This window comes from Pezoporus flaviventris, unplaced genomic scaffold (assembly GCF_033815535.1).
Source record: "Pezoporus flaviventris isolate CSIRO_AGI_PZ_B2104156 unplaced genomic scaffold, CSIRO_AGI_Pfla_v1 ptg000253l, whole genome shotgun sequence".
Classification (NCBI taxonomy): domain Eukaryota; kingdom Metazoa; phylum Chordata; class Aves; order Psittaciformes; family Psittacidae; genus Pezoporus; species Pezoporus flaviventris.
In genome coordinates this window covers 454,590-479,067 of record NW_026892800.1, presented here as the reverse complement: position 1 = coordinate 479,067, position 24,478 = coordinate 454,590, and the positions used below count along the sequence as shown (strand labels likewise).

Here is a 24,478-nt window from a genome sequence, read left to right as displayed (position 1 = left end):
CTGGACTCCTGCCTTGCTTCGGTGGCCTTTAGCTCAAGCCCAGTGTCTCTCTCTCCAGAGCTCATGGAACAGGAGGCAGCTCCCCTGGGAGCACCCAGCAGCAAACGCTGCCACTGCGCCATCCCAACGGGCACAGCTTCGTGCCGGCAACCCGCCTGCAGAAAGGCAGCTACCTGCAACCCCCCCTCCCCTACCAGATAGATAAGGATATATACATCTATATCTGAGGATATATACGTCTATACATACAAGGATCTACGTGGATACATTCCTATGTCCTCCCTCCTCCCATGACTTGGGGCGCACCAGGCACTGTGCAGCAAAGGGATGCAGAGCTGGGGCTGCCACTGGCAATGCAGTGCAGCTGATGCTGGCTCAGTGCTGCTGCTACCTCCAGGGTAACGGGCAGCAAGGGATGTGTCCTTGCCCTGCAGAATCAGGGGCACCGGGGCTCTGGGACAGCTCATAGCAAACAGGGCACTAGTGCTCAGCACGGGGGGGCTGGGGGAGCTGGGGTCAGTAATGGGATAAGATCAGACCTGGTTCTGAGCTTCACCCAGATACAAGAAGAGGACAAATCATTGCCCCACGAGAGCTTTGGGACTGACTGGTGGGGGGCAGTGAGGCGTTTTGCTGTGTTGTGCTCTTCCTGAGTAGCGCAATTGACATCCCACTGCCACTGCTGGCCTCGATGACCTTGGCTGCATCCCCGCTGCCCCACTCCAGAGCACACAGACCACACAAGCCACGCTTCTTCCCACCAAAACCCTGCAGCCTAACGCACCCAGAGGTGCAGAGCAGCAGCGACCCCGAGGGTGCCCCGCAGCCCCCAGCAGCATGCAGCCAGGTGCTGCAGCAGCGAGCAGTAATGCAGCAGTAATGCAGCAGGCAGGAGATGCTCCGCACGGCGTGCACCAGTGACACTGCTGCAGCAGCACCTCAGTGTGCGCTAGATGGGAGAGCCCTCACGCCAGGACTGAAGTTTTTGCTGCAGCAGAGGAGCAGGCGGGGAGTCCTTCAGCTCCCTGATGCTGTCACGGCGCAGGGGGACTTTGCTGCAGGACACCCTGCAGTGGGTAGCATCCCACAGTGGGGGACATGCTGCGGTAGGTGACACCCTGCCATAGGTGACATCCCGCAGCAAGGGACACCCTGCAGTATGTGACACCCTGCCATAGGTGACATCCCACAGCAGGGGACACCCTGCAGTATGTGACACCCTGCCATAGGTGACATCCCACACTGCCCCAGCCACGATCAGACAGAGGGAGGACAGGAGAGCTCTGGGGACACACGGAGGCACCGGCACAGTTGGGGTCCCCCTCTTCCCCATGCCACAGTCACCTCGCAGCACTGTCTGGCTCCTGCGCAGGCTGCAGAGCTCTGTCGGGACCACTCCTCAGGAGGAGGCTGCAGGGGAGCAGCAAAGTGCTGGGCACCCCGAGGCTGCTGCACCCCGAGGCTGACACCCGGCGCTGGGGAGACACCCCCCCTTCCCCCCCGCACACCGCTGCACCCCGACGGCTCGCAGCAAGCACAGGAAGGGATGGAGGATCCCGGAGCTGCTGCAACCTCGGCGGGGAAATTCAGCCCGGAGCAGGGACAGCCCGGAGCTGGCTCCCGGCCAGGCCGCTACGGCGGAGCCGCTGGTGCAGAGCGGAGAGCCCGGCCCGAGCCGCTGCCGGGGGGACCGGGCACCGGGCAGCGTTCCTCGCCCCGCACCGGGGACAGCCCCGCGCCCCCGACACCCCCAGGGCAGCACCCCAAGGGCAACGCGTTCGGCTCCGTCTCACGCAGGGGTGCGGAGCTGGAGCATCCACCCGGCGGCTCGGCTCTGCACCCCGGGGGAAGCCCCGCACCCAGGGCGGGTCAACACCCCTTGGAGTCCCCCGCAAGGGCCCTGCACCCGCCTCCATCCCCACCGGCTCCGTCCCCGCTGCCTTCGGAGCGCAGCACCCCACGGGCAGCCCCAGGGCTCGCGTCCCGGGAGGGGACTCCGCGGGTAAGCGCCGGTCCCCGCCCCGCTCCCGGCACCGGGACACGGCGGGGAGGTCGCTGCCAACCGAGCGAGCCCCAGCCCAGCGGCTCCCACCGCGACGATCGCACCCCGGGACCGGCGCCGTCCCGCAGAGTCCGCACCGCTGCGGCAGCGAGAGAAAGTTCGGCGGGAGTGCGGGGGGGGCACTTACCGGGCGGTGCGGGGCGATGCGATGCGGGCAGCGCGGGCGGAGCGGGGCGCGATGCGGTGCGGTACGCGCGGTGCAGACGGTGCGGGCAGGGCGGTGGGAGCGGAGCGGGCAGGGCGGTGCTGGCGGTCGCTACGATGCGGTCGGTGCTGTCGGTGCGGTCGGTGCGGGGCGGCGGGGACCAGCGCGGCGCTGCGGCAGCCCCGGCCCCTCCGGGCTCGCGTGCGGCGGCTCCGCGTAGCTCCGCCCCCCCCCCCCCCCCGCCACGAGGCCCCGCCCTCCGCGGTGTCCTCGCACCGGTCACTCGGTACCGGTCGCTCGGACACTTCCAGGGGTGTCCAGAGGAGGCCACGGGGATGCTGCGGGGGCTGGAGCAGCTCTGCTCTGGAGCCAGGCTGAGAGAGCTGGGCTGGGGCAGCCTGGAGAAGAGAAGGCTCCTGAAGGGGAGACCTGAGAGCAGCTCCAGTGCCTGAAGGGGCTGCAGGAAAGCTGGAGAGGGGCTTGGGACAAGGGATGTAGGGACAGGCCAAGGGGAATGGCTTGAACCTGCCAGAGGGGAGACTGAGATGAGCTCTTAGGCAGAAGCTCTTCCCTGTGAGGGTGCTGAGGCGCTGGCACAGGGTGCCCAGAGAAGCTGTGGCTGCCCCATCCCTGGCAGTGTTCAAGGCCAGGTTGGACACAGGGGCTTGGAGCAAGTTGCTCTATGGAAGGGGTCCCTGGCCACTGGATGAGCTTTGAGGTCCTTTCCAACACAAAGCAGGCTGTGGGTCTATGAAAAAGGGCTGCACTTCCCGGGGAAGGGAGGTGTTGGCAAAAGGCTGTGGGTCACCTTGGGAGCTGCTGCTGTACCTAGGCTGGGTGCTGTAGCCAGGCGCTGTACCCGAGGGATGCTGTGCCTGATGGCTTGGGGTGCAGGTGCACGCGGTGAGGGAAGCAGCAGGTCCTACTTTTGGTCCTGGTGCTGTACGTACATGGTGGCCGTACCCACTGTGTCTGCTGCTGTGGGGTCCCTGTGCCCTTTCTCATCCCTCCCAGACCCATGAGTACAGGGCCATGGAGTGAGCATGCACAACATATCCCTCGGAACAAGGAGCCGTGGGTCCCCAAAGCCGGTCCCGTGCTCCCGGTTCAATGATTGCACTCACAGAACTCACCCTTGAACAGGAGCTCAGAGCCGATGGGAAGTGCCCTCTCCTGGCCTTGCATTCGCCACTGCAGCTTGTTACAGCTCAACACCATCCTGTGAGGAACTCATTGCTCCCGGAGCATCTGTCCCCGCTCCAGTATCGCTCTTGGGAGTGGAAAACAGCTCTGAGCCACCCTGGGAGGACGGGATCTCCCTTCCCTCCGCTGCTGTTGGCAGCCTCATCCTCCCCTCATGTCCTGCTGTGGGGCAGAGCCCCCTATCACTGCTCCAGGAACAGTCTCACCTCCGTCCCCCGGTGCTGAAGGTGGCATCTGTCACTGTAGCCCTCTCAAAGAGGAGGTGGGGACCCACCGTGGCAAGGTGAAAGGGGCTCAGGGGGTCCCACTCACCCTCTGCACACACAGGTACAACCTGCCCCCCCCAGGGACCCCCCAGCTTTCAGCATCTCCCAGATCCACCAGGAGCATTTCTGCACCCTCCAGACCCAACAGGAGCACAGAGAAGGGTTCCCCATCCCAAACCCACTCCCAGCATCTCACGAAAGAGCCACGATTTCCACCCAGGAGCATTTCCAAGCCCCGCACCTGGATTTTGGAGGCCAGCAGTGACTGCACAGGCACAACCATCCCATCCCTCCCCGCTCAGGGCTAGGCCGGACACAGGACCAGGAGCCAGGTGGAACAGGAGACAACTTTATTGAATCCAATGGTGTTAGACAGACGACCGAGAAGAGACATGCCAGTTGGTGCGGGCAGCGTGGGCAGCAGGAGCTGACTTGGTGCAGGGCTGGATTTGTTGCTGTCTTTCGGAATATCCTCAAAGCCTTTTCCTGGCTTCCTTTTAGACTTCTTTGAAAGGTTCTTGGAAGTAAAAAGAAGGAGCGGTGGGTTAAGAGTCCAGATGGTGTTTGTTCCCTATGATTGTTCCCGCAGCTATGTACAACGTGGGGTCGGGTCTCAACATCAGGTAGAAAATGGAGCAAGTTTACAAACGTGGAGGATGCGAGGGGAAAGCAAAGACAGGCGAGAGCAGTAGAAATCTGGACCAAAATCTTAAAGAGAAATTTAAAAAGTGCTATAAAACCCCTGGGCAGGAATACCATGCAGTTAGGAAACACAAACCCCGGTCAGTTACACAGATCATCTAAAACAGGAATTTGTCCTTTTCATCTTTTATTTAATTAAAAAAAGGCTGTTTGTTTTGAATAGAAAAAAGCTAAAATTGTAAGGTTCGGGCCACCAGGCAGCAGCAACTCGAGGGGGCAGGAGGGTGAGGTGCTGGCATCTCCCTGCTCCAGCCCCTCAGGAAGGCTCCTGGTGCACCCAGGGGCCATGGGCACCTTTGGAGGTGGCAGCACCCTCGGGGGCAGCAGGCACCATTGGGAGCAATGGGAGCCCTTGGGCACGTTGGGTACCCTTGGGGCAGCAGGCACCTTGGGGGTGACTGGCTCCTATGGGGGTGACAGGCACCCCCGGGGACAACAGGCACCTTTGGGGCTGGCAGGGGGATGAGTTGGTGCAACCCTTGGATGTGTTCCCCTGGGGACAGAGGGGCTCAGCCCATAGATGGGGCAGCACCGAGGGATGCTCAGTCCCCAGCTGCTGCACTGGGGGACACAGGGTGCTCAGCGTGAGGCAGGAGGAATCGACTGGGGCACGGTGCCATTGCCCTCACCCTTCCCTGCCCCTTGGGGATTGCTCCTGTACCACGGCCTCTGGGAAAGATGGGGCAAACCTGCAGGAGAGGGGCTGGGGGACATCCAGCAGCGCAGCCCCAGGTGAGCCAGTGATGGGGACAGTTTGGTCCATGTGGTTGTGGCTTTTCGGAGGTGTCAGGAAATAAAGTGGGGCTCTCCCCTGATGGGACCCTCAGGGCACGGCCCTGCCCAAGCAGGGGGCAGCCCCAAAGGTTTTTCTGCCCCATTCAAAGGCTTTCCATGCCCTTTCTTGCCCCAGGGAGGGCGAGAGGGGCTGGAGGGGAGAGCCGGGTCCTCAGCGCCAGCCTCGAGCGACTGCAGAGCCGGTGCCTCGTACAATCAGAACAGAAGTGAGCACAGCACAGTTATCACAGAGTACAAAAATGAAATCAAACCAAACCGGAGGAGGAAAGAGGCTCAGGGCCGGGCCCCACCAGCTCACGCAGGGCTTTGGGCTCCAGACCTATTTACAGCGAGTCCTTAGCCCACAGCAGCAACACAAGAGAAGGCGAACAGAGAGCCCAAGCGTCCAAGCCAGCGAGGGGAGAGGACATCCCACCCTGTGCAAGGGGCCGGGCTGGCGGCCCCGGGCAGCGCGGGGAGGCTGCCGGACAGACGGACAAGTGAGCACCACGGGGCGCATGGCGAGGCGCCCCGGCCGAGAGCACCAAGGGCAGAGGTGGCGGCTGCCACCGGCAGCAAGGCCGGGCCGTGGAGGAGATGTTGGGGTTTGGATGGGGTCCGGGGGGGGCTGAGGCTGCCCCGTGCCCAGCCTGGCAGGGCACAGGGACAGGATGGGCTTGGAGAACCAGCCCTGGGGTCACCTCTCTCCCCAAAAGGCTCTGCAGGGTGCGGGAGCCCAGCTGGGCAGCAGCAGAGAGGAGCGGGGGGATGCAGAGCTGAGCTGGGCTCAGGGATGGAGGTGCTGGCACAGCAGAGCATCCACTAGAGAGGTGAGCATTGGGTGCTGAAGGCAGCAGCTCCAGCTTAGCCATGCTCAAACCAGTGCCAGCACTCCTGTCCCATGCCAGCCAAGCCAGCTTTGGGGACAGCCATAGGGCACTGCAGCCAGGGCAGGCTGCAATAGCACCAGCCTGAAAGCCCATGTGCCCCCTTCCCGCATGGCCGGAGATTAAGGCACCACGGCAGCACCGGGGCTGATCCCCTCCGTGCCAGGCGCCTCCTGTGACACTGCACGGCAGGGCCAAGAGGACACGTGGCATCCCCGGAGCATAACATGGGGCACAGAGAGAGCCTGCCAGGGCCTTGGGGGGCCAGGGACACGAGGGACTGCACCAGCACCATGGGGACAGCAGCCAGGTTGTGCCCCCCCATGGCTGCCCAGGGAGGGGAGAGCAGCACCCGCTCCATGCCCCAGGTCCCTTGGGGATGGGATGCCCATGGGACCCTGGCCTGGTGGGAGACCCCATCCCCAGGGCCAGACCCTGCCTTGTGCTTTTGGGGAGCGGGGAGGCACCAGGCGAGGGGCTGCTCCGGAAGCATCCCACTGCCCCTGGCTGCCATGTCCCATCTCAGCCAAGCTGTGAGGCCTCGGGAGGTGGGTTCAGGGACTGGAGATTGTCCAGTGAGCACCAGTTTTGTGACAGAGGTGGTTTGAGTAGTGGAACCGGTAGCTGCAAAAGAATCCAAAGGGAAAGGGAGCTGCTTACAGGGAAGCGACGGGCACTGAGCCACAGGCTCCGGGCCGGGAGAGCAAAGAACCAGAACAAAAAAAGGGACCAAAGCAAAGTCTGGACTCGGCCAAAGGAAGATGGGACTGGGGGCGGGGGGGGGGGGACACACCAAATAAAATAACCAGGGTTTATTGGGCTGTCCTGGCCGCGGCGGCGCCATGGGGGGGTGAAACAGGGCACGGATGCGGCGCTTGCCCTCGGGTACCCAGGGCCGGGTGGATGGAGCGGGAGCCCCCCCCCTCCTGTCCTGTGGCCGCACGCTGCCCTGCGCCCCAGCTTCAGCTCCCGCGGGGGGCCTGCCCCACACGGAGCCCTCCCTGCGGCTCCCGGCCCCAGAGCCGAGAGCAGGCAAGAGACAGAACAAACCCAATGAGAAACCAGGATCCTCCTGCCCCCGGGCCGGGAGCGGGGATGCGCCTCGCGCCCTCCGGACCCAGCTCCCCCACGCACCAGCCCCGCGCTCCCGCACACCAAAGGGAAGGGAGAGCAGCCCGGCGGGAGCGGGGGCCGGCACGTCCCGGCCTCACAGAGTCGACTGCAGGTCGGGGTCCACCATGGTCTCACGGTCTGGAGACTCGATGTAGTTGGCGGCTTCCTGGAGCTTCAGCAGCATGGCCATCTGCGGGGACAGGAGCGCCACGGGGACAAGATGAGCCCTGGGGAAGCCGAGGCCACCTCACCCCCCCGTGCGAAGCAGCCACCCCAAGATGTGCCTTCAGAGGTGATGGAAAGCCTGGAGATGCTGCAAAATCCCTCCCAGACACCAGGATCTGGCCTTGGGCGCAGCCAGGATGCTCAAGGCAGTGTGGGGAGAAAGGCCCTGCCTTGCTGGCATCATGGGCAGCAGCCTCGCGGGGTGACACACGTGGGCCAGCCCCGGTCTGTGCGTGTGGACACGCCGCCTCATGGAGCACGATGCTGTGCCCATTCATTGGCACACCACAATGCGCCTCAGTGCGCAGCGTGCCTCCATCCCATCCCGCACCCTCTGCCCCTCACAGGAGGACAAAATGTTCCTGCATCCCCAGATCAGGCTTTTTACACTGAAAAATAACTGGCAAAGCGAAATTCCACCCAGCTCTCCCCTCTCCACCAGCCCATGCTGCAGTGCCTGGTGCAGCAGGGCTGCACCATAGAATGGTTGAGTATAAAGGGACCTTAAAGCTTCTCCAGCTCCAACCCCTGCCACGGGCAGGGACCCCTTCCATAGAGTAGCTTGCTCCAAGCCCCTGTGTCCAACCTGCCCTTGAACACTGCCAGGGATGGGGCAGCCACAGCTTCTCTGGGCACCCTGTGCCAGCGCCTCAGCACCCTCACAGGGAAGAGCTTCTGCCTTAGATCCAGCCTGAACTTGCTCTGTTTCAGTTTGAACCCATCACCACCTCTGCAACCCCTACAGTCCCTGATGAAGAGAACCGAGCGTACCAGAGGGTCCGAGTCCAGGGAGCTGGGCGTCGTGTCCTTGACAGTGCGCTCCTCGGGAGGGGAAACGGTGCTGTGGGGCCCGATGGTGGGGGGGGGCAGGTGGTACAGCTTGGACTGGTCCTGCTGCGCTGACGGCCAGGGCAGGGTGTCCCGCACCCACTCCACGGGGTCCTCCCAGGCTGCCTTCTGCCCATGGACCTGCAGGCAAGGAGCAAGTGGCACCTCAAGACCCCCCCCATCCCCAGGACAGTGCCCTGCTGCAGCCACAGGGCAGGGGCTGACAGAGATGCCACCTCTGCCCAAAACCCCAGTGCCTCCCCTCTCCCTGCACCATCAGACTCCCGCATCAGCATGTCCCCCAGCACATCTGGTTTGCATCCTCATGTGCTCTGAGTACCTTGAGCCCATCTTTTGCTCCCTCCTGCAGGTAAGGGATGATGGAGTTGTTCCACAGGTCGATGAACCAGGTCCGGAAATCCTCAATTCCAATGGGGCACGACAGGAAGAAGCAGGGACCTACAGGGAAAATGTGACCTGGGTCCCCTGCTCCAGCCACTGACACCAAGCCTGGCTGCACGGGGCGCCCTGGGGCTCCATCACCTCCTGGAAGCCACATCTGGACAGCATCTGCCTCACACCCAAGCAAGCTCCAAGGCAAGTTATGGGGCTGCCAAGCTCAATCTACCCCCAGAAAACACGGTGAAGCAACGGGAGACCTGCCTGGGAAAGCACAGCTCCTCCGTGCCCAAGGAAAGGTGCCGGTACAGCAGGAGCCATGGGCTCCCATGGGGCAAGGGAGCAAATGCCACCCAGGGAAGAGCGCGCATCACCCACCGGCTGCTGGTGATGTGGGATTGGGGATTGGGGAAGGTTTTGCCCCAGCCCCTGATGCTCCCAACAGCGCAGGGCAGGAGGTGGCCGGGCCGTACCGATGAGGAAGTCGGAGGTGCTGTGTTTCTCCAGGAAGGTGTGCAAGTGGTACCAGAGCTTGGGCACCCAGTCCAGCACGCGCAGCAGCTCCTCCTTGTTGGCGTTGACATCCGTGTCCGACTCCAGCAGCTTCCGCCGCAGGTAGCGCACCAGGAAGCCGTTGGCCGGCTCCACGTTGTTTGAGAAGGTCAGCATCCTATGGGGAAGACCTGGGTATTCAGGGCTGGGTGCCCGCTCCCGCTGCCCTGCTGCCCATCACTTTCAGGGGACCCCCAGCACCCCCATGCTGCACGTGCCCACAGATGGAATGGCAGGGCCAGACCTGCAGCTTGGTCCTCATCGGGGTCTCCACTCACAAGACGAGCCCCCAGGACTACCCAGGGCCTCTGCCCACCCCAACCCCATAGGGATGGTCCCCGGGGATGTAAGATTCTTACCTGAAGCTGAGATGGAGGCCGTGGTTTGGAGTCATCTTCACAGGCTGGTTGGTGGTCCCAATAATGTAGGGGCTGAGGGAGTGACAGAGAGAGACAGGACCCATGAGGAAAAGTCCCCAGCATCACCCCACCTGTGGCAGGGTTGAACCAAGCCCTGCAGCCAAGACAGCCTCATCTCCATGGTCCAGGTTTCTTCCTGAGGGCAGTAGGCACCATGTACATGCCCAGGAGACTGTGTCGGAGTGGGATGCAGCAGGATGCAGGGGTGCAGTGGGATACAGCAGGATGCAGGGGTGCAGTGGGACGCAGGGATGCACTGGGATGCAACAGGATGCACCGGTGCAGTGGGATGCAGCAGGATGCAGGGGTGCAGTGGGATGCAGCAGGATGCACCGGTGCAGTGGGATGCAGCAGGATGCAGGGGTGCAGTGGGCTGCAACAGGATGCAGGGGTGCAGAGGGGTACAGCAGGATGCTGGGAGGCACTGGGATGCAACAGGATGCAGGGATGCAGTGGGATTCAGCAGCATGTAGGGTTGCAGTGGGGTACAGAAGGATGCAGGGGTGCAGTGGGATGCAGGAGTGCAGTGGGATTCAGCAGGATGCAGTGGGATACAGCAGGATGCAAGGATGCAGTGGGATGCAGCAGGATGCAGTGGGATACAGCAGGATGCAGTGGGATTCAGCAGGATGCAGTGGGATTCAGCAGGATGCAAGGATGCAGCAGGATGCAGCACGATGCAGTGGGATGCAGCAGGATGCAAGGATGCAGTGGGATGCAGCAGGATGCAAGGATGCAGTGGGATACAGCAGGATGCAGTGGGATACAGCAGGATGCAAGGATGCAGCAGGATGCAGGAGGATGCAGGAGGGCTCTCACCATTTGTGGTACTTGCAGGTGAGTGCGCCATTGACGAGCTCACTGATGGAGCCCGCCTCGCTGAGGTCATCCAGGAGGATCACCAGCGGCACGTCCGCCGTGCCCGTCTCCCGGTCGATCTGGTTGGCCAGGTTGGAGAGGTACAGCTGCAGGTCCTGCAACAAAGCGGGCTGGGTGTCACACGCGGGGCCGCGGCACGGGCAGCAGCGACCGCAGCCCCAGCCCTGCCTGCTGCGTGCCCTCACCTTGCAGGACTGCTGGTGCATGTTGAAGGTGCTGACGATGCCCTCGGTGACGTCCCGACCCGAGCGCTCCACCAGGTACTCGGCCAGGCGGTTGGTCAGGTAGGTCTTGCCGGTGCCGCTGGGGCCCGAGAGGATGAGGCGCCGGTGCTTCAGCAGGAGGCTGATGTAATGCTGCATCATGGGCTTGGGGATGAGCGTCTCGAACACCAGGCTGTCCACACACTTCTCCTTCAAGCCTGCAAGCGGGGGGGGGGGGGTTGAGGGTCCTGCTCGCACCCCACAGCGCCACAAGGCAGAGGGAAGATAGGACAGGGATGGATGCTCTCCACCATACTGACCCTTGAGCGTCACCACGATGCTGGTCAGGCCCCGGCGGCACAGCGGCAGCTCTGGGGGCTCCGTGTCCAGCACCCGCTTGATGTGGCTGATGCTGTACCCATAGACAGACTCGGTGCTGAGCCCCAGCGTGGAAGCAGGATCCATCTTGGTGATGTAATCCTACAGGGACAAGGACAGGGCTGTCAGGGAGCAAGTGGTGCTCAAGCAGCTCCAGGAGACCCTCGTAAGGACGTGGGCCAGGGAGCATCAGGCATGGTGGAGCAGGGTAAAAGGACGGCTCTCAAAAGGGGTCCTCATGCTCCTACCTTGAAGACCTGGCAGACAGCTTCATCCAGCATCTTCCAGTCCACCTTCCCGCTCACCTTGGTCCAGCCCAGGAAAAACTCCTGCTGCTTGAGGTCCTAGGAGCCAAGACCGAGGTGCGCGGAGTTAGAGCACCACATCCAGCCCCGGAGAGGCATTTCTGCCCCTTGTCCCAGGCCACGGCTCCCCACAGAGCCCACACCTACCCCCTTGATGATGTGCTGGGGTGGCATGCGCACCACGATCCGCAGCATCAGCTCGTCCTTCTGGGTGCCGGCGCTGACGGCGTCCATGGGGGACACATCTGGGGGCAGAGCAGTGAGCGCTCGTGGGGAGACCCCCACCACCCTGCTCAGCTGAGCCAGACCCTGCTGCAGCTGATTGCGGTGCCGGCACCACCGCATTCCCATGCACGGCTCCCTCCTCCTCCGGGAGAGCAGCAGCACATTCCCACCCATCCACACGTCTTTGCGGCCTCCCCTGGCTGCCAGCAGCTCTGTCCCCCCCTACCTGAGTCCCCCAGGCTGGGGCTGAAGGCATGGCCAAGGGTGAGACCCAGGGAACGCCGCGGTGAGGAGGAGGCCGATGAGCTCGTGACATGGCCGGGAACGGAGCCTGGCACCGCCGAGGGTCCCGGAGCCACTTTGAGCCGGTCGTTCTCAGCCTTCAGGAGATCCACCTCCAGCTGGGGAGAACCAGCACGGCGTGAGGAGCAGCATCCCGGGGCACACAGCGCCTGCAGCCACCCCGGTCCTCCCTGCACGCTCCTCACCTGCATGTTGTGCATGGTCTCCCGGAGCTGCTCCAGCTGGTGGGCTGAGTTGAGGGCTTCCAGGCGGATGTCCGTCAGCTTCATCTCCTTCTCCCACAGCTCCGACCGCAGCTCCGACACCTCCTTCTTCTCGGGCTCGCCCTCCCCATGGGCCTGGAAAAGCCTGGACCAAGAGAGAGACAAGAGTGGTGCACATGTCCAGGGCAGGAGCCTGCAGCCCCTGTGCCCAGCCCTGCCCGGCCCCACATACTCCGTTGTGTCGATGCCCACGGAGGAGGATGTGGAGGATTTGATGGAGGGCGAGGCGGTCTCCGTGGAGCCGTGCTGCAGCTTGGGGGAAGAGGGGGCCGACGAGTCCGGCGTGGCGATCTCCTCGATGTCGGAGTAGGACGAGGCTGATTTTGGTCCCTTCTTGATGCTGAAGGCTTTGTTGAAGGAGCTGCGCAGCTATGGGAGACGAAAACGCTTTTGTTAGAGACAGCCCCACAGCACAGCAGCTTTGCAAGTCCTGCCCTGGAACCCCCAACTGCTCAGGACCCACAGACAGCCTGAACTGGGACCAGTAACCCCACATCCATCACCGAGCAGCACCGTGCCCTGTCGCTGACCTGGGGAAGGCACCGGCCTAACCCCACTCTGCTGGCAGAGCTGACGGACCGGGGTGCACCTCTGCTTGTGCAGCGTTCCGGCCCCACAGAGGGGGGCCCATGTCCTGGCCAGGCTCCCCCCAGCCCTGCTCCCCACCATCAGGGTGTTCAGGCACTGCACCAGCACCCTGGTCCCTCGGGAAGGGCCGGCTCCATCCTCACATTCACACAACCATCCCAGCAAGGGGTGTTTATAGGGACACCCCCCCTGCACCAGCCACTGCAGAGCTGGGGTCCTGGTGCAAAGGGACAACTTCAGCCCCACAGCACCCCCGTCTGCCCTCAGGGTGCCTCTGGAAGCACAGAGGGGCAGCCAGCCCTCCCCGAGATGTCCCTGGGGTGCTGGCCGGGCATGCAGCATGCACAGAGCACACAGCACAGGGGTGAGCAGCACAGCGAGGGCAGGAGGGTGATGGACACTGCACAGGGGGAGCAGCAGGATGGGCACCCTGGGCTCACACCGTGCCCCCCGGAGGGCCAGGGTCTGCTCCGAGGGGAGGAAGAGAAAGAGGGGGTGAAAACAGTCAGGATGTGGCCCGGTTCCCACAGGCACCAGGCAGGCTGCTCTAGGGTGCACCCAAAAGCAAAGCGATGCATTTCAGAGTGAAAACACAAAACCAGATGGGTGCCAGGCTGTACTGACAGCAGAACTGGGGAGCACCGGGACCCATGTGGGTCCCCCAGTGAGGATAACGCCACTTGGTGCCAGATCAGGCCAGCTCTGGCAATGCAGAGATGGGCAGCACCACAGGCAGGGCTGCAGAGAGGTCCTGATCCCAAAAGATCCAGCTCCCGGTAGTCAGGAGCGTGCCTGCCCTCCCCAGGCAAGAAGGGGACTGTCCCCACCCCGGGACACATCCCCATCCCAGCCCCAAAGGAAGCAGCCAAGGTGCAGCTGGGTCCCGGGGCAGCCCATGCAGGGGTCAGAGGCAGTGGGATGGATGGGATGCGCGGCGTCAATGAGCACCGTCCCGCGGGATGGAGCGCGGCCCCGGCCGGGCGGTGGAGGGGACAGTGCAGGACTTACCTCGTACACCTGGAAAAAAAGGGTTGAGGTCAGCATAGGGGGAGAGAAACAGAACAAAGCGAGACTTAATCACACGTCCAGCTCGGAGCTGCCCGGTGTGGGGTCGGGGCTGCCGGCCCCCCAATAGCCAGAGCCTGCACGGGCACGAGGGGGACATGTGGGAAAGACCAAAGGAGCAGGCATGCGGGGCTGGAGAACTCCAGAGGGGCTGGGGAAGTCCTGGCCAACACATCAAGACACAGATCCACAGATCCAGCACTGTCCCCAGGGGACAGAGGGGACCAACATCACAACGCCAAGGTAGCCAAGAGCAGGCAGTCTGTGGGGCTGACCCCAGCCAGACCCTGCCAAGCGCCATCCCTCCCGCCAGCACCCCATCCAACCCACCCAGCTCTTCTTCTTCTTCTTCTTGGCGTCGGCGTCCTTGCTGCTGCCGATGCTGGAGTGGCTGGTGATGCTGTTGAGGCTGGAGATGCTGTCAGAGGAGTTCTGCCGCTTGATACGCAGCTCTGTGGCCAGCAAGAGAAGCAGGAGAGATGGGGACAGGAGCTATCAGCAAACTGCATGTGCCCCAACACCAGAGCCACCCGCACCCTCCTCCCTGTGCCCCTTCCCTTCTCCCACCCAAACACCTTCTGAGCTCTCAGAGCCTCACCTTTGGGGGTGACATCAGTGCCATTCAGGGCACCCTGGATCACAGCTTGGGCCTCTGAGTTCTTCTTCTTCAGGAAGTCAATGGTCTCCCGCAGGTCCAGCAGCTCCGTGTCCTGGCGGGAGCAGACGGGAGCCATGGAGCACATCCCAACCGCGGAGCACCCACATCAGGGTGCTGGGCAGTGCTGCAGCAGGTCCACCCGAGTCCAGCACCCCCCCAGCCCCACGGGCACCCTCCAGCACCACCACTGCCTCCCGACGCCCACAGGGCACCCCACCAAGCACCCACCTTCTCTTCAGCGGTCTCAGCCAAGTGCCGCAGGCGGGATGTCATGCTCACCAGGCTCTGCTCAAAAGCCGCTACCAGGTTGGCCTGGGAGAAGGGGAGAGCAATGGGTGAGCAGCGATGCCCGGTGCAGAGGGGTAACCACGGCCGGGCCCTGCGCTGGGGACTCACGTTGGCCGAGAGCTGGGACGTCAGCGTGGCCACCTTCTCCTGCGAGGACTCCAGCTCGCGGCGCAGCTTGCGGATTTGCTGCGGGGAAACAGAGCGCAGGGGGTGAGGGCCCGGGCGCTGCCCCCCTCTCGCCCTGCGGCGGGCACGGAGCGGAGCGCGGGGCTCACCTCGGACTGCATCTTCTCCTCAGCCTGGCAGCGTGAGAGCAGAGAGAGACAGAGGCAGGCAGTCAGAGGGCAGCAGGCACGCACAGGCTGGGCGCGAAGCAGAGGCATGCACAGAGCCCTCCCCTGCCCGCCCCGGGCCCCCCCCAGCCATGCACGAAGCGCAGCGCAGAGGCGGCTCTTACAGAGGAGTAGGTGGAGGACGCGCTGGAGGCCAGGGACAGCACCGATCCGTGAACTGCAACAGAACAAAACCCGGGTCAGCGTGGCCCTGGCCAGCAGCGTCCCGGGGCTGCGGGTGCAGGACACAGCAGGGTGCAGGGGATGGAGCTCCTGGTGCAGGGGGGGGTCTGCAGGGGGCAAGAGGGTACAGGGGACGTGGGAGGGCAGCAGCTCGGCACTGCCCGTGCTGCTGTGAGCTCCCTGGGTCTGCGGTGTGCAGAGCATCCTCCTCCTGCACTCTCCCCTCTCGCTGCTTCGGTGCCCACCTCCCCAGTGCCACAACACCCGGTGCCGACACGGACACCAGGCACCCACAGAGGTCAGGTGCCAGTGCAGGGTCCACCAGGCTGCTGTCCCCTGCTCTGACACTGAGGACAGGATGCATCAACCCACCCGAGATTGCTCCAGCAGCACCAGGAGGAAGGGACAAGGGTGCGGGGAGCCCCAGCATCACCCCGGGAGGCCCCTCTGCCTAGGCAGGGTGCAGCTCACTCTCACCATCGTCCACAGGGTCCCGGAAGGAGCCCGAGCGGATCATGCCCTTGGGCTTGTCAGCCAGGGAGAGGGTGCTGCCCATCTGGGATGTGCTGTACAGCTCGAAGGTGGAGTCGTGGGTAGGGATGCTGTTGGAGCGGGTGATCCGCGGGGTTGCGGTGGCAGTGGGGCTCACTGCAAGGAGAAGGTGGGGAGAGGCAGGGTCAGAGTCGCACCAGGAAACTGGGACTGGGACGGGAAGCAAGGGCTGGGAGCAATCCATGAGAGCTGGGATGCAGAGAGGAAGCAGGGATGGCTGTACCAAAGCAGGGAAGGGCTGGGGGAAAGCTAAAACACAGATTTACACTGGGAAGACCCGGCCACCACCACCAAGGGCTGAGAAACAAACCCATCACCCCAGGGCAAAGCAGGCATCACCATGCCAGAGCCCATCACCTGCACATGCAAGAGGGCAGCACCTCATCACACCGCAACCCCAACCCATCTGCCTGGACCCCCCAAACCCTCCAGGAACATATAGGTTCCTGGGCACCCTCAGAGAAGCTGGGAGCTGTGGCCAGAGCCCTGAGGGTAGATGAGGTGCCCTGAAGCGGAGGTGATGGACACCCCTGGCCCCAACCCTGCACCTCAGTGAGCCAAAAGCACCAGGTGCTGGGTGTTAGGGCTGCTGGGGCGGGGGGTTGAGGAGAAAAGCAGCACCCATCAGCCAGTCCCACATGGGGCGATGGGGACGGGGGATATGGGGAGGGCACTGACCGATGCTGGTGAGCGGCCCCTTCCCAACCAGCGCCATGGGGAGGGATGGGGGTGAGGGCAGTTCCTGCTGATCGTCTGCCTCGGGCAGCCCGCTGCTGATGGCATGGGAATGGCGCCGCTCCTTGGCCTCCTCCTGGGAGTGGAGCTGGTACCTGCAGAGCAGAGCCATGGTGAGGGGGACCAGCACTGCCCTGGCTCCTGCCCGCTGCGGTGCAGCCCCCCCCCCCCGAAACCTCCACATGGGCCCTCCCCAGCACCATCCACAAGTGATACAGGCTCTTTTACCTCAACCCTTTCTTGGGCAGCGTGTTCCTGTCGCGGTTGGCACTGGAAGGGAAGGAAAGAGCAGTGACATCCCTGTGCGGACAAGGCAAGGTGCCACAGGGGCTGAGCTGCGGGGACAGGGAGCTGCTCCCCAGCAATGAGACAGGAAAAGCCTCCGGAGCAGACAGAGGTCATGGCAGGATGGCAGCGAGGGACCCGAGCCCACAGAGGTGCCCTGGCAGCCCCATGCCCTCCCTGCATCCTTACCTGTCCAGATGTGCGAGCCGGGGGCTCCCGCTCCAGCCCAGCTCTCCTGCCTCTTCCTCTTCCTCCGTGCTGGCGGGGGGAGCAGCAGCAGGGGCTGGGGTGGTGGTGCTGCCCCCGGAGAAGGCACTGGGCAGGCTCATGGGCATCTGCAGGGATTCCATGCTGCGGTGCAGGCTGGAGAGCTTGGGGTACATCCTGCCCTCCTTGGGGACGCTGAAGCCGCCCATGAGCTCCAGGCCCTGGGAGAAGCTGGCCGAGTTGATGTTGAGGATGGGCGCAGGACTGGGGCTGAAGCAGGGCGCAAGGTGCCCGCTGCCCGGGTGCAGGTCCTGCAGCTTGGCCGAGTGCGGCGGAGGCAGCTCGCTGGAGGAGGGCAAGTCCAGGCTGTTGGAGTTGACCTTGTCCAGGTTGGCCAACGACGGAGGCTTCGCGTAGGTCTTGGCAGCCGCTCTGGAGGGGGAAAACGGGCGAGGAAGCGGGTGAGGCTCTGGTGCTGGGCATGGATGAGCACTTGGGCACAGCCATGCCAGGCACGGGCTGCCCTTAGCGGCGTCAGGGTCATACCTGAGAGGTGTGGGGGGCAGCTCGGCCACCTTGGCCGCGGGTGGGACGTTGCCCTGCGCTTTCGGGGTGCTCTCAGGCGAGCCAACGCTCTTCAGCGTCCCGCACTCGGAGTCAAGCGCCACTGCCTTGGCCTTGGCCTTCTCCTTCTCACGGTCCGTCTGGTTCACGGGTGCTGGGGTGCCACGGCCGGTGCCGACCTTGGACGGCTCCTTGAGCCGTGACACTGAGATGCTGCCCTGCTTGGTGCTCAGCAGGCTGGGATCGATGCTGCTGCTGACCGGGCGGTTGGCACCGCGGCCACCGGTCACACTCATGGAGCTGGACTTGGCGGGCCGGGGCAGGCTGCGGTACTGGATGTTGGACCGAGCGCCGGGGGCCAGGAAGCCGGGCTCGGCTGCGTTGGAGACGTCCAGGCTCGTTTTCCTCCCGCTGACCGGCTTGACGGGGATGCTGGAGCTCTTCTGGATCTTGCCGAGCGTGGCCGAGCCCCCAGCCTGCATGACGGTGGCTGTGCCAGTGGCAGGAGCTGGTTTCTTGTAGCCAAAGGAGCTGGAGGCCGAGGGGCGCGTGAGACCCGAGGGTGGTTTCTTGGCATCAGCGGCGCGGTCACGGCCGGCATCAGAGGAGGAACGCTGCAGGCCTGTGCTCTTCACAGACAGCTTGCTCTTGTCCGTGGCTTTGGTCTCAGGCTTGCCTGCTGGGGACAAAAGCACAGGTTAGAGTCTTAGAAACCTTTGGGAGTGAACTGGGACAGTGGCATCAGTGACACCATCAAGGAGTCAGGGCAGAGGCATAGCCAGGCCCCCCCCATGCACCCAGCCAGCCTGCAGCCTGGTGCATGGCCACATTGCCATGGGGCAGGCACAGCCCTGGGCAAGCAGCACTTAGCGTGGAGCCAGACCCACAACCTGCCTGCAGGGATGGGCAACCCTGGACCCTCTCCAGACCCCATCCCTGAGCGCAGCCTCAGGGCACCCCACGGCCAAAGTGCTTGGGGAAGTCCATGAAGGCACCACCCAACCCTCTCCCCATCACTGGAGCTGGACCCTGCCCGACCTGGGCCTCACCTGCTACTTTGAGGGTGCTCTGCGCTGTGTGTGTGATGGGAGACGTCACAGCCACCGGAGGGGTCTTGCCCTTCTTGAGGGAGCCCGGCGTGCCCAGGCTGACGGGCTTCTTCAGCTCCCCACCCTTGGACCCCTCCTCGCCACCCTCCGAGGGCTCCCGCCGCCACTTGGAGGATCCGTGCTCCATCTTGAGGCTGCTGCTGTCGTAGTCCAGCTTCTTGGGCACCTTGTCCTCACCCTCGCAGTACCAGCTCAGCCCGCTCTCGGCCAGAGACCGCTTCTCTGAGTCCGTGCGTAGCTGTGGGCAGAGCGGGGTCAGTCTTGGCACCCACCCGCACCCATCACCAGGGAGCACCGATGCACTGGATATCCTCTGGTCTGGCACCCACCCGCACCCATCACCAGGGAGCACCGATGCACCAGACACCCTGTGCCCTGGCACCCACCCGCACCCATCACCAGGGAGCACCGATGCACCAGACACCCTGTGCCCTGGCACCCACCCACACCCACTGCCAGGGAGCACCGATGCACCGGGCACCCTGTGCCCTGGCACCCTCCATCCTCTCTTTCCCATAGAGGTGGTGTGGGCACCACGCCGGGTCTGGGTACCACAGGAACCTACCGCTATGGCCGAGTTCCTGCGCGAGGCGGTGGGAGTGGAGGGCAGGGAGTTGAGCGAGGAGCTGGCGTTGAACTCCTCGGAGCTGAGGTTGTCAGAGGCATCGCTGAGGCCGCTGCTGATGGAGCTGCTCTCGTCCCAGCTGCGAGGGCAGAGCCAGCGTCAGAGCCCCCTGCACGGGATCCCCTGGCACAAACTGCAGCCCCCTCGGCAGGCTCAGCCCAGTGCCCCGCTGGCACACCACACAAGTGAGCCCACATCTCCCCGTTATGGCCCCTGGGGGGTTTGCTGGGGGATGGAGGGTACCTGTGCCCCATGGGACATGCCCATTCCCAAACAGCAGGGCCACAGAGGAGCAGGAGGAGCCCAGCAAGCACCAAAGCCGCAGCAGCCGGTGAAGCATAGTGTCACCCAAGCGATGCTGTGACCCTCCTGAGCTGGGGACAGGACAACGTGGCAGAGGAGAAGGTGCCTGCATGTGCCTCTGCCACCCAGGGTGCCACGGCACAAGCAACAGGCACCACCGCTCCCTCCAGGGTACCATCCGATGACATGGATGATGGCATCCGAACCTCAGGATGGAGCTACACGGGCAGCTCCAGCACCCTCCAACACTCTCATGCATCCTGCTTTTCCCAGACACAGGGGACTGGTGCAAGCCAGGATGGACACAGCCCCTGCATCCCCACGGCAGCTTTTGGGACACAGCCCTGCAGGCACTGCTGCCCAGGCAGGGATTTAATCCCAACCACGCTCCCAGGACATGCTCCTGGGCCACCCAGCTCCAGGCATGCCCCACCATCAACCCCTGTGCTGGGGGTGACTTCTCACCACAACAGAAATCCCACCCCAGAGCACAAAGCAAAGCGCCTCTCCCGGGTCACCATCACCCTTGGAGCAGGAAGCACTGGGAGCAAGGCCAGGCTTCAGGGAGCTGCGTCCTGCAGGCACATGGCTGGGACCAGACGTGGTGCTGGGTCTCTTCAGCCTGGTTTTGAGTCCTGGCAGGAGAAACCCCACTCTCCCAGCCTCGCATGGGAAGCTGCTGCTGTCATGAAACAAGGTCAGGAAGGGACCCCAGACCCTCCTCAGCAACCCTATGCCAAGAAGGGTCAACACGGAAGGTCACAGGTAACATCCCAAAAGCACTCAAGCCATGGGGTGAGGCCTGGGGTCTGCTGTGGGGTGTCACTGGCTCCCATGAGACACACGACTGGCACAGAGGGGTCCCCAGAACTGGCACAGCAAGGACAGCCTCAACTCAGCTACTCACAGCACCAACAGCAAGCACAAGCTCTGGAGCACAGCCGACCCCAGCACCCCCACCAGACCCTAACCAGTCCTACTCCATGCTCTACAAGCCCCATATTACACTGACCCATTCCCCCCCTCCCTGCAGCCGGCACCGCACCAAACCAGCTATGGGCAGCAGCGGGCACACACTGCCTGGCCCAGGAGGGATACTCCAGGAGGGATGCCCCAGGAGGGATGCCCCCGGAAGGATGCTGCAGGAGGGATGCTCCAGGAGGAATGCCCCCGGAGGGATGCTGCAGGAGGGATGCTGCAGGGGGGATGCTGCAGGGGGAATGCCCCCGGAGGGATGCCCCTGGAAGGATGCTGCAGGAGGGATGCTCCAGGAGGGATGCCCCCGGAAGGATGCTGCAGGAGGGATGCCCCCGGAGGGACGCCCCCGGAGGGATGCCCCGGAGGGATGCTGCAGGAGGGATGCCCCCGGAGGGACGCCCCCGGAGGGATGCCCCGGAGGGATGCTGCAGGAGGGATGCCCCCGGAAGGATGCTGCAGGAGGGATGCCCCCGGAGGGATGCTGCAGGAGGGATGCTCCAGGAGGAATGCCCCCGGAGGGATGCTCAAGCACAGCGCGACCATGCCGCGGCGCTCCCCGACACCCGGAATCCTCCCGCCAGGCGGGTCCCGGCGCGGCCCCGGCGATGCGCACCCGGACCGGGGGAAGCGGGGCCGCTCCGCTCCCCTCGCAGCCGAGTCCCGGCGCCCAGGGCGCTGCAGGTGCGAGGTGGGGGGAGCCGCCCCGATGCTGCGGTGCCGGGCGGTGCCGCGCTGCCCGGGTCCCGTCCCCCCCCCCCCTCGCCGCGGCTCGGCCGAGACAAAGCAGCTCCCGCGGTGTGGACCCGGGGCGCGGGGCTTTGTCTGCCGGGACCGGGCTGCGCTGCGCGCTCGGTACCTGCTGGCCAGGCGCGGGGCGCGGCGCGGTCTCCCCACCCGCAGCATGGTGCTGCCCGCGGCGGCGCGGCCCCGACAGCGGGAACGGGAACGGGAACGGGAGCGGCGGCGGGACCGCCCCGTGCTGCCCGCGCCTTAAAGCGGCCGCAGCCCCGGCCCGGCTCCCCCCCCACCCCCGCCCCTGGTGCTGTCCCCCAGCCCCGCCCCGACCCCGCCGGGATGGGCCCGGACCAGGCTCCCTGCGCTCCCCCCTTCCCCTCCCTTGGCCGTGGCCCCCTACCCAGCTCCAGTGCCCCCCAGCCCACCACCCCTGCCCACGGTGCCCCCCAGCCTCAGCCCAGCACCCGCAGTCCCCAAACCCACCCCCGGGCTTCACAGGCAGCAGCAGTGCCCCCCAGCCCATCCACAATGCAGCCCCAGTGCCCCACTCCCAGCCCCAGTGCTCCCCAAACCCCCCACCCCAAAAGCACTACCCCGGCTGTGGGTCCCACAGGGGTCTGCTCCTGCCCGGCCCCACGGCGGGCTGCTCGGCGGCTCCCTACGCCTCATTGCTCCCCAAAAGCCCCTTTTTGTCCTTTTTATCTGTGTCAGAGCCAGAGCTGTGCCCCACTGCCGGGATGGGGGCGCGGGGGTCACCTTCACCAGCCCCACCGCGGCAGACAGAGTTAACTGCAGCCTGGGCAAAACAGACTCTGTCCCTGCGGGCTGGGAAATCAGCGGTTCCTTCCTCGAGCCTTCCTCGGCAACGCCTCTTGGCTCCCTCCTCGCTGCCCCGTGCTTGCCCCAGCGAGGCGAGACTCTGCAGCGTGGCACGGCCGGGATGCGACCATCCCCGTGCCTACTGAGCAGCCACTGCCCGCACCCACTGACACACGGCAGCGGCTCCCGGCCCTCGGCTGGGGCTCACAGTGCGGGACCCCAGGCTGGCAGCCAGCCCTGCGGTGGGGCAAAGGCTCCCCGTCGGTGTGCACCAGCACAGCACGTCCAGCATCGTATCCCTGTGGTCCCTTTGCCCTGGCACGACACCGGATTTATCCCCTCCTTCCCCTGCTCCTGGCATGGGGAGCCCAGGGTGGGATGGGGAGCTGGCGTGGCACGGCATAATGGATCCCAGGAAAGGCAGCTTTCAGCCTACCAGAGCCAGCAGAATGGTGGAGATGATGGCAGAGCATTGCTGCTGGCCACAGCAGCTCTCCCCAGGAGCAGCACCAGCACAGCCCCATGGCAGAGGAGCACCCACAGCCCATTGGTTGCTGCTGGAGCCACCCAGGTCTCCCAGCTTCACCCATCTCACACTGGCACCCACACCTTCCCACCAGCACCGGTCGGGGCTCTCGGCACTCGTGTCCCTGCCAAATCCCCACCATGGATTGAAGCAAACCCCCCACCCCGGGCTGCCCTGGCCCTTTCCTCCTGCTCTGCCTGGTGGCTGCAGGGGCAGGAAATAGGGGCCTTGCACCGGGAGGTCTCCACGCCCCACATCAGTGGGTCACGGGCACCAGGGCAGCTCTGCTGAGGTGCCACCAGTGTCCCCCATGCTGCTCTGGCAGGATCGGTGTGGAAGGCACGGCACAGCGGGGGCTCTGCCCTCCCCCCTTCTCCTCCACTTAATGGGGCAGAAAAACCAATTAGCTCCATAAATCACCAACGGGGGGTTGGGGACACCCTGCAGGCGCGGGCAGGGGGGCTCTGTCCCCCCCACATCCATCTTAGCGCATCACGACACCATGCTCCTGCCCTCCTGGCTCCCTTAGGATCCCCCCTGCACAGCCCCCATGCCCCTGTCACCCGGGGTACCCTGATCCCGGGTGCTTCCTGCCTGCATTTCCTGCACTGGGATCTGGCATCCTTCACTCAGAGGAGCCGGGGGCTGCAGAGACTTTGTAGGTGGGGAAACTGAGGCAGGGAAGAGAGCGGGGGGGTCGGATCCACGGGAGCTCACCCAGCAGGAGAGGATCAGCATCACATCCCAGGAGTCACCCGGTGCCCTATCACTGCAACGCAGAGGGGTGCCCTGGGGTGTCAAACAGCACCCACAGCATGAGATCAGCCACAGACCCTGCCACGGCCCTGGCCACCATGAGAGGGAACAACGCGGGGTCACCCCTGATCCCCCCCCCCCTCCAGCTGCTCCGGGCAGGCTGACACAAGGATGGTCCCGGAGCAGCGCCGGGTGGGGAGCGCTGTGACTCATCCCGCTTGCGAAATCCCTCTTTTCCCCATGTCTGGACACGCCGGTGGCCCCGGACAGCTCGGCCACAGCGGCCGGCACGTGGCTAAAGCAGGACTTGAGCCCACCGGGCGGTGCTGGGTGTCAGATCAGACCCCCCCCCCCCCCCCGGGCACATGGGTCTGCTCCATGTCCACATCCAGCCATGGAGGGCAGCAGCTTCCCAAACCCTGGGTCAGTGCTGGCCCCTCCGAGCCTCCCAGCCCTGAAATCCCCTTCCCAAACGTTCCCCATGTGGCTGTTGCCAGAGCTGGGGCTCAGCGCTGGGCACCTCCAGCCAAACCCCAGAGGAAGAAGCAGCACCGAGGAAGGGCACTTCAACCCTCCAAGGCCCGGCTGGACGGGGCTTGGAGCACCCTGCTCTAGTGGAAGGGGTCCCTGCCCGCGGCAGGGGTTGGAGCTGGAGGAGCTTTAAGGTCCCTTCAACCCAAACCATTCCATGGTTCAATGGCAGCGGTGCCCAGCAGGGTTATGGGGCCCCTTCCCGAGTCCATCCCCTTTCCCCCGCAGGAGCCCTGCCATGGGGTGCAGTGCAGCCCCGCATCCCTCCTGCCCCCCCCAGGGCAGGGGCCCCGCGCACACGGCAGGACACGTGCAGGGCCACGGCCGTGCCCCACGGGATGTCCCCGCTGAGGAATGAGCTCACGGGCGGGCCGGGGTCAGGCTGGACCGGCTGCAGGCGAGCGCCAGCGCCAATCCTGCTCGGAGCAGGAGAAGGGGGCGGCCGCTCCCCTGGCGCCCGCGGGGAGCTGAGCCAAACATCTGCTGCTCACAGAGCTCAAGGAGCTCC

General features: G+C 64.6%; 1 protein-coding gene across 2 annotated transcripts in view; it reads right to left on the bottom strand.

Annotated features, from left to right (window-relative positions):
• Positions 1-6,934: 6,934 nt before the first annotated feature.
• NAV1 (neuron navigator 1) overlaps positions 6,935-24,478 on the bottom strand; it is a 46,232-nt gene continuing 28,688 nt past the window's right edge. Inside the window, exons 1-26 of one of the 2 annotated variants that reach the window (XM_061442854.1) lie at positions 21,460-21,534; positions 19,263-19,401; positions 18,638-18,935; positions 17,571-18,264; positions 17,007-17,456; positions 16,761-16,802; positions 16,476-16,627; positions 15,723-15,893; positions 15,188-15,240; positions 15,006-15,029; positions 14,839-14,916; positions 14,671-14,754; positions 14,383-14,494; positions 14,115-14,236; positions 12,054-12,500; positions 11,792-11,966; positions 11,488-11,585; positions 11,284-11,379; positions 10,978-11,137; positions 10,640-10,875; positions 10,395-10,549; positions 9,516-9,587; positions 9,078-9,274; positions 8,546-8,664; positions 8,149-8,346; positions 6,935-7,342 (exon numbers count right to left, since the gene is read on the bottom strand). In XM_061442854.1, coding sequence (XP_061298838.1) covers positions 7,247-7,342; positions 8,149-8,346; positions 8,546-8,664; positions 9,078-9,274; positions 9,516-9,587; positions 10,395-10,549; positions 10,640-10,875; positions 10,978-11,137; positions 11,284-11,379; positions 11,488-11,585; positions 11,792-11,966; positions 12,054-12,500; positions 14,115-14,236; positions 14,383-14,494; positions 14,671-14,754; positions 14,839-14,916; positions 15,006-15,029; positions 15,188-15,240; positions 15,723-15,893; positions 16,476-16,627; positions 16,761-16,802; positions 17,007-17,456; positions 17,571-18,264; positions 18,638-18,935; positions 19,263-19,401; positions 21,460-21,506 — 4,515 coding nt within the window. In that variant the 5' untranslated portion in view covers positions 21,507-21,534 and the 3' untranslated portion in view covers positions 6,935-7,246. Of the gene's footprint in view, positions 7,343-8,148; positions 8,347-8,545; positions 8,665-9,077; positions 9,275-9,515; positions 9,588-10,394; positions 10,550-10,639; positions 10,876-10,977; positions 11,138-11,283; positions 11,380-11,487; positions 11,586-11,791; positions 11,967-12,053; positions 12,501-14,114; positions 14,237-14,382; positions 14,495-14,670; positions 14,755-14,838; positions 14,917-15,005; positions 15,030-15,187; positions 15,241-15,722; positions 15,894-16,475; positions 16,628-16,760; positions 16,803-17,006; positions 17,457-17,570; positions 18,268-18,637; positions 18,936-19,262; positions 19,402-21,459; positions 21,535-24,478 lie in introns of those variants that run through there. The other variant, XM_061442852.1, reaches the window with a different exon arrangement.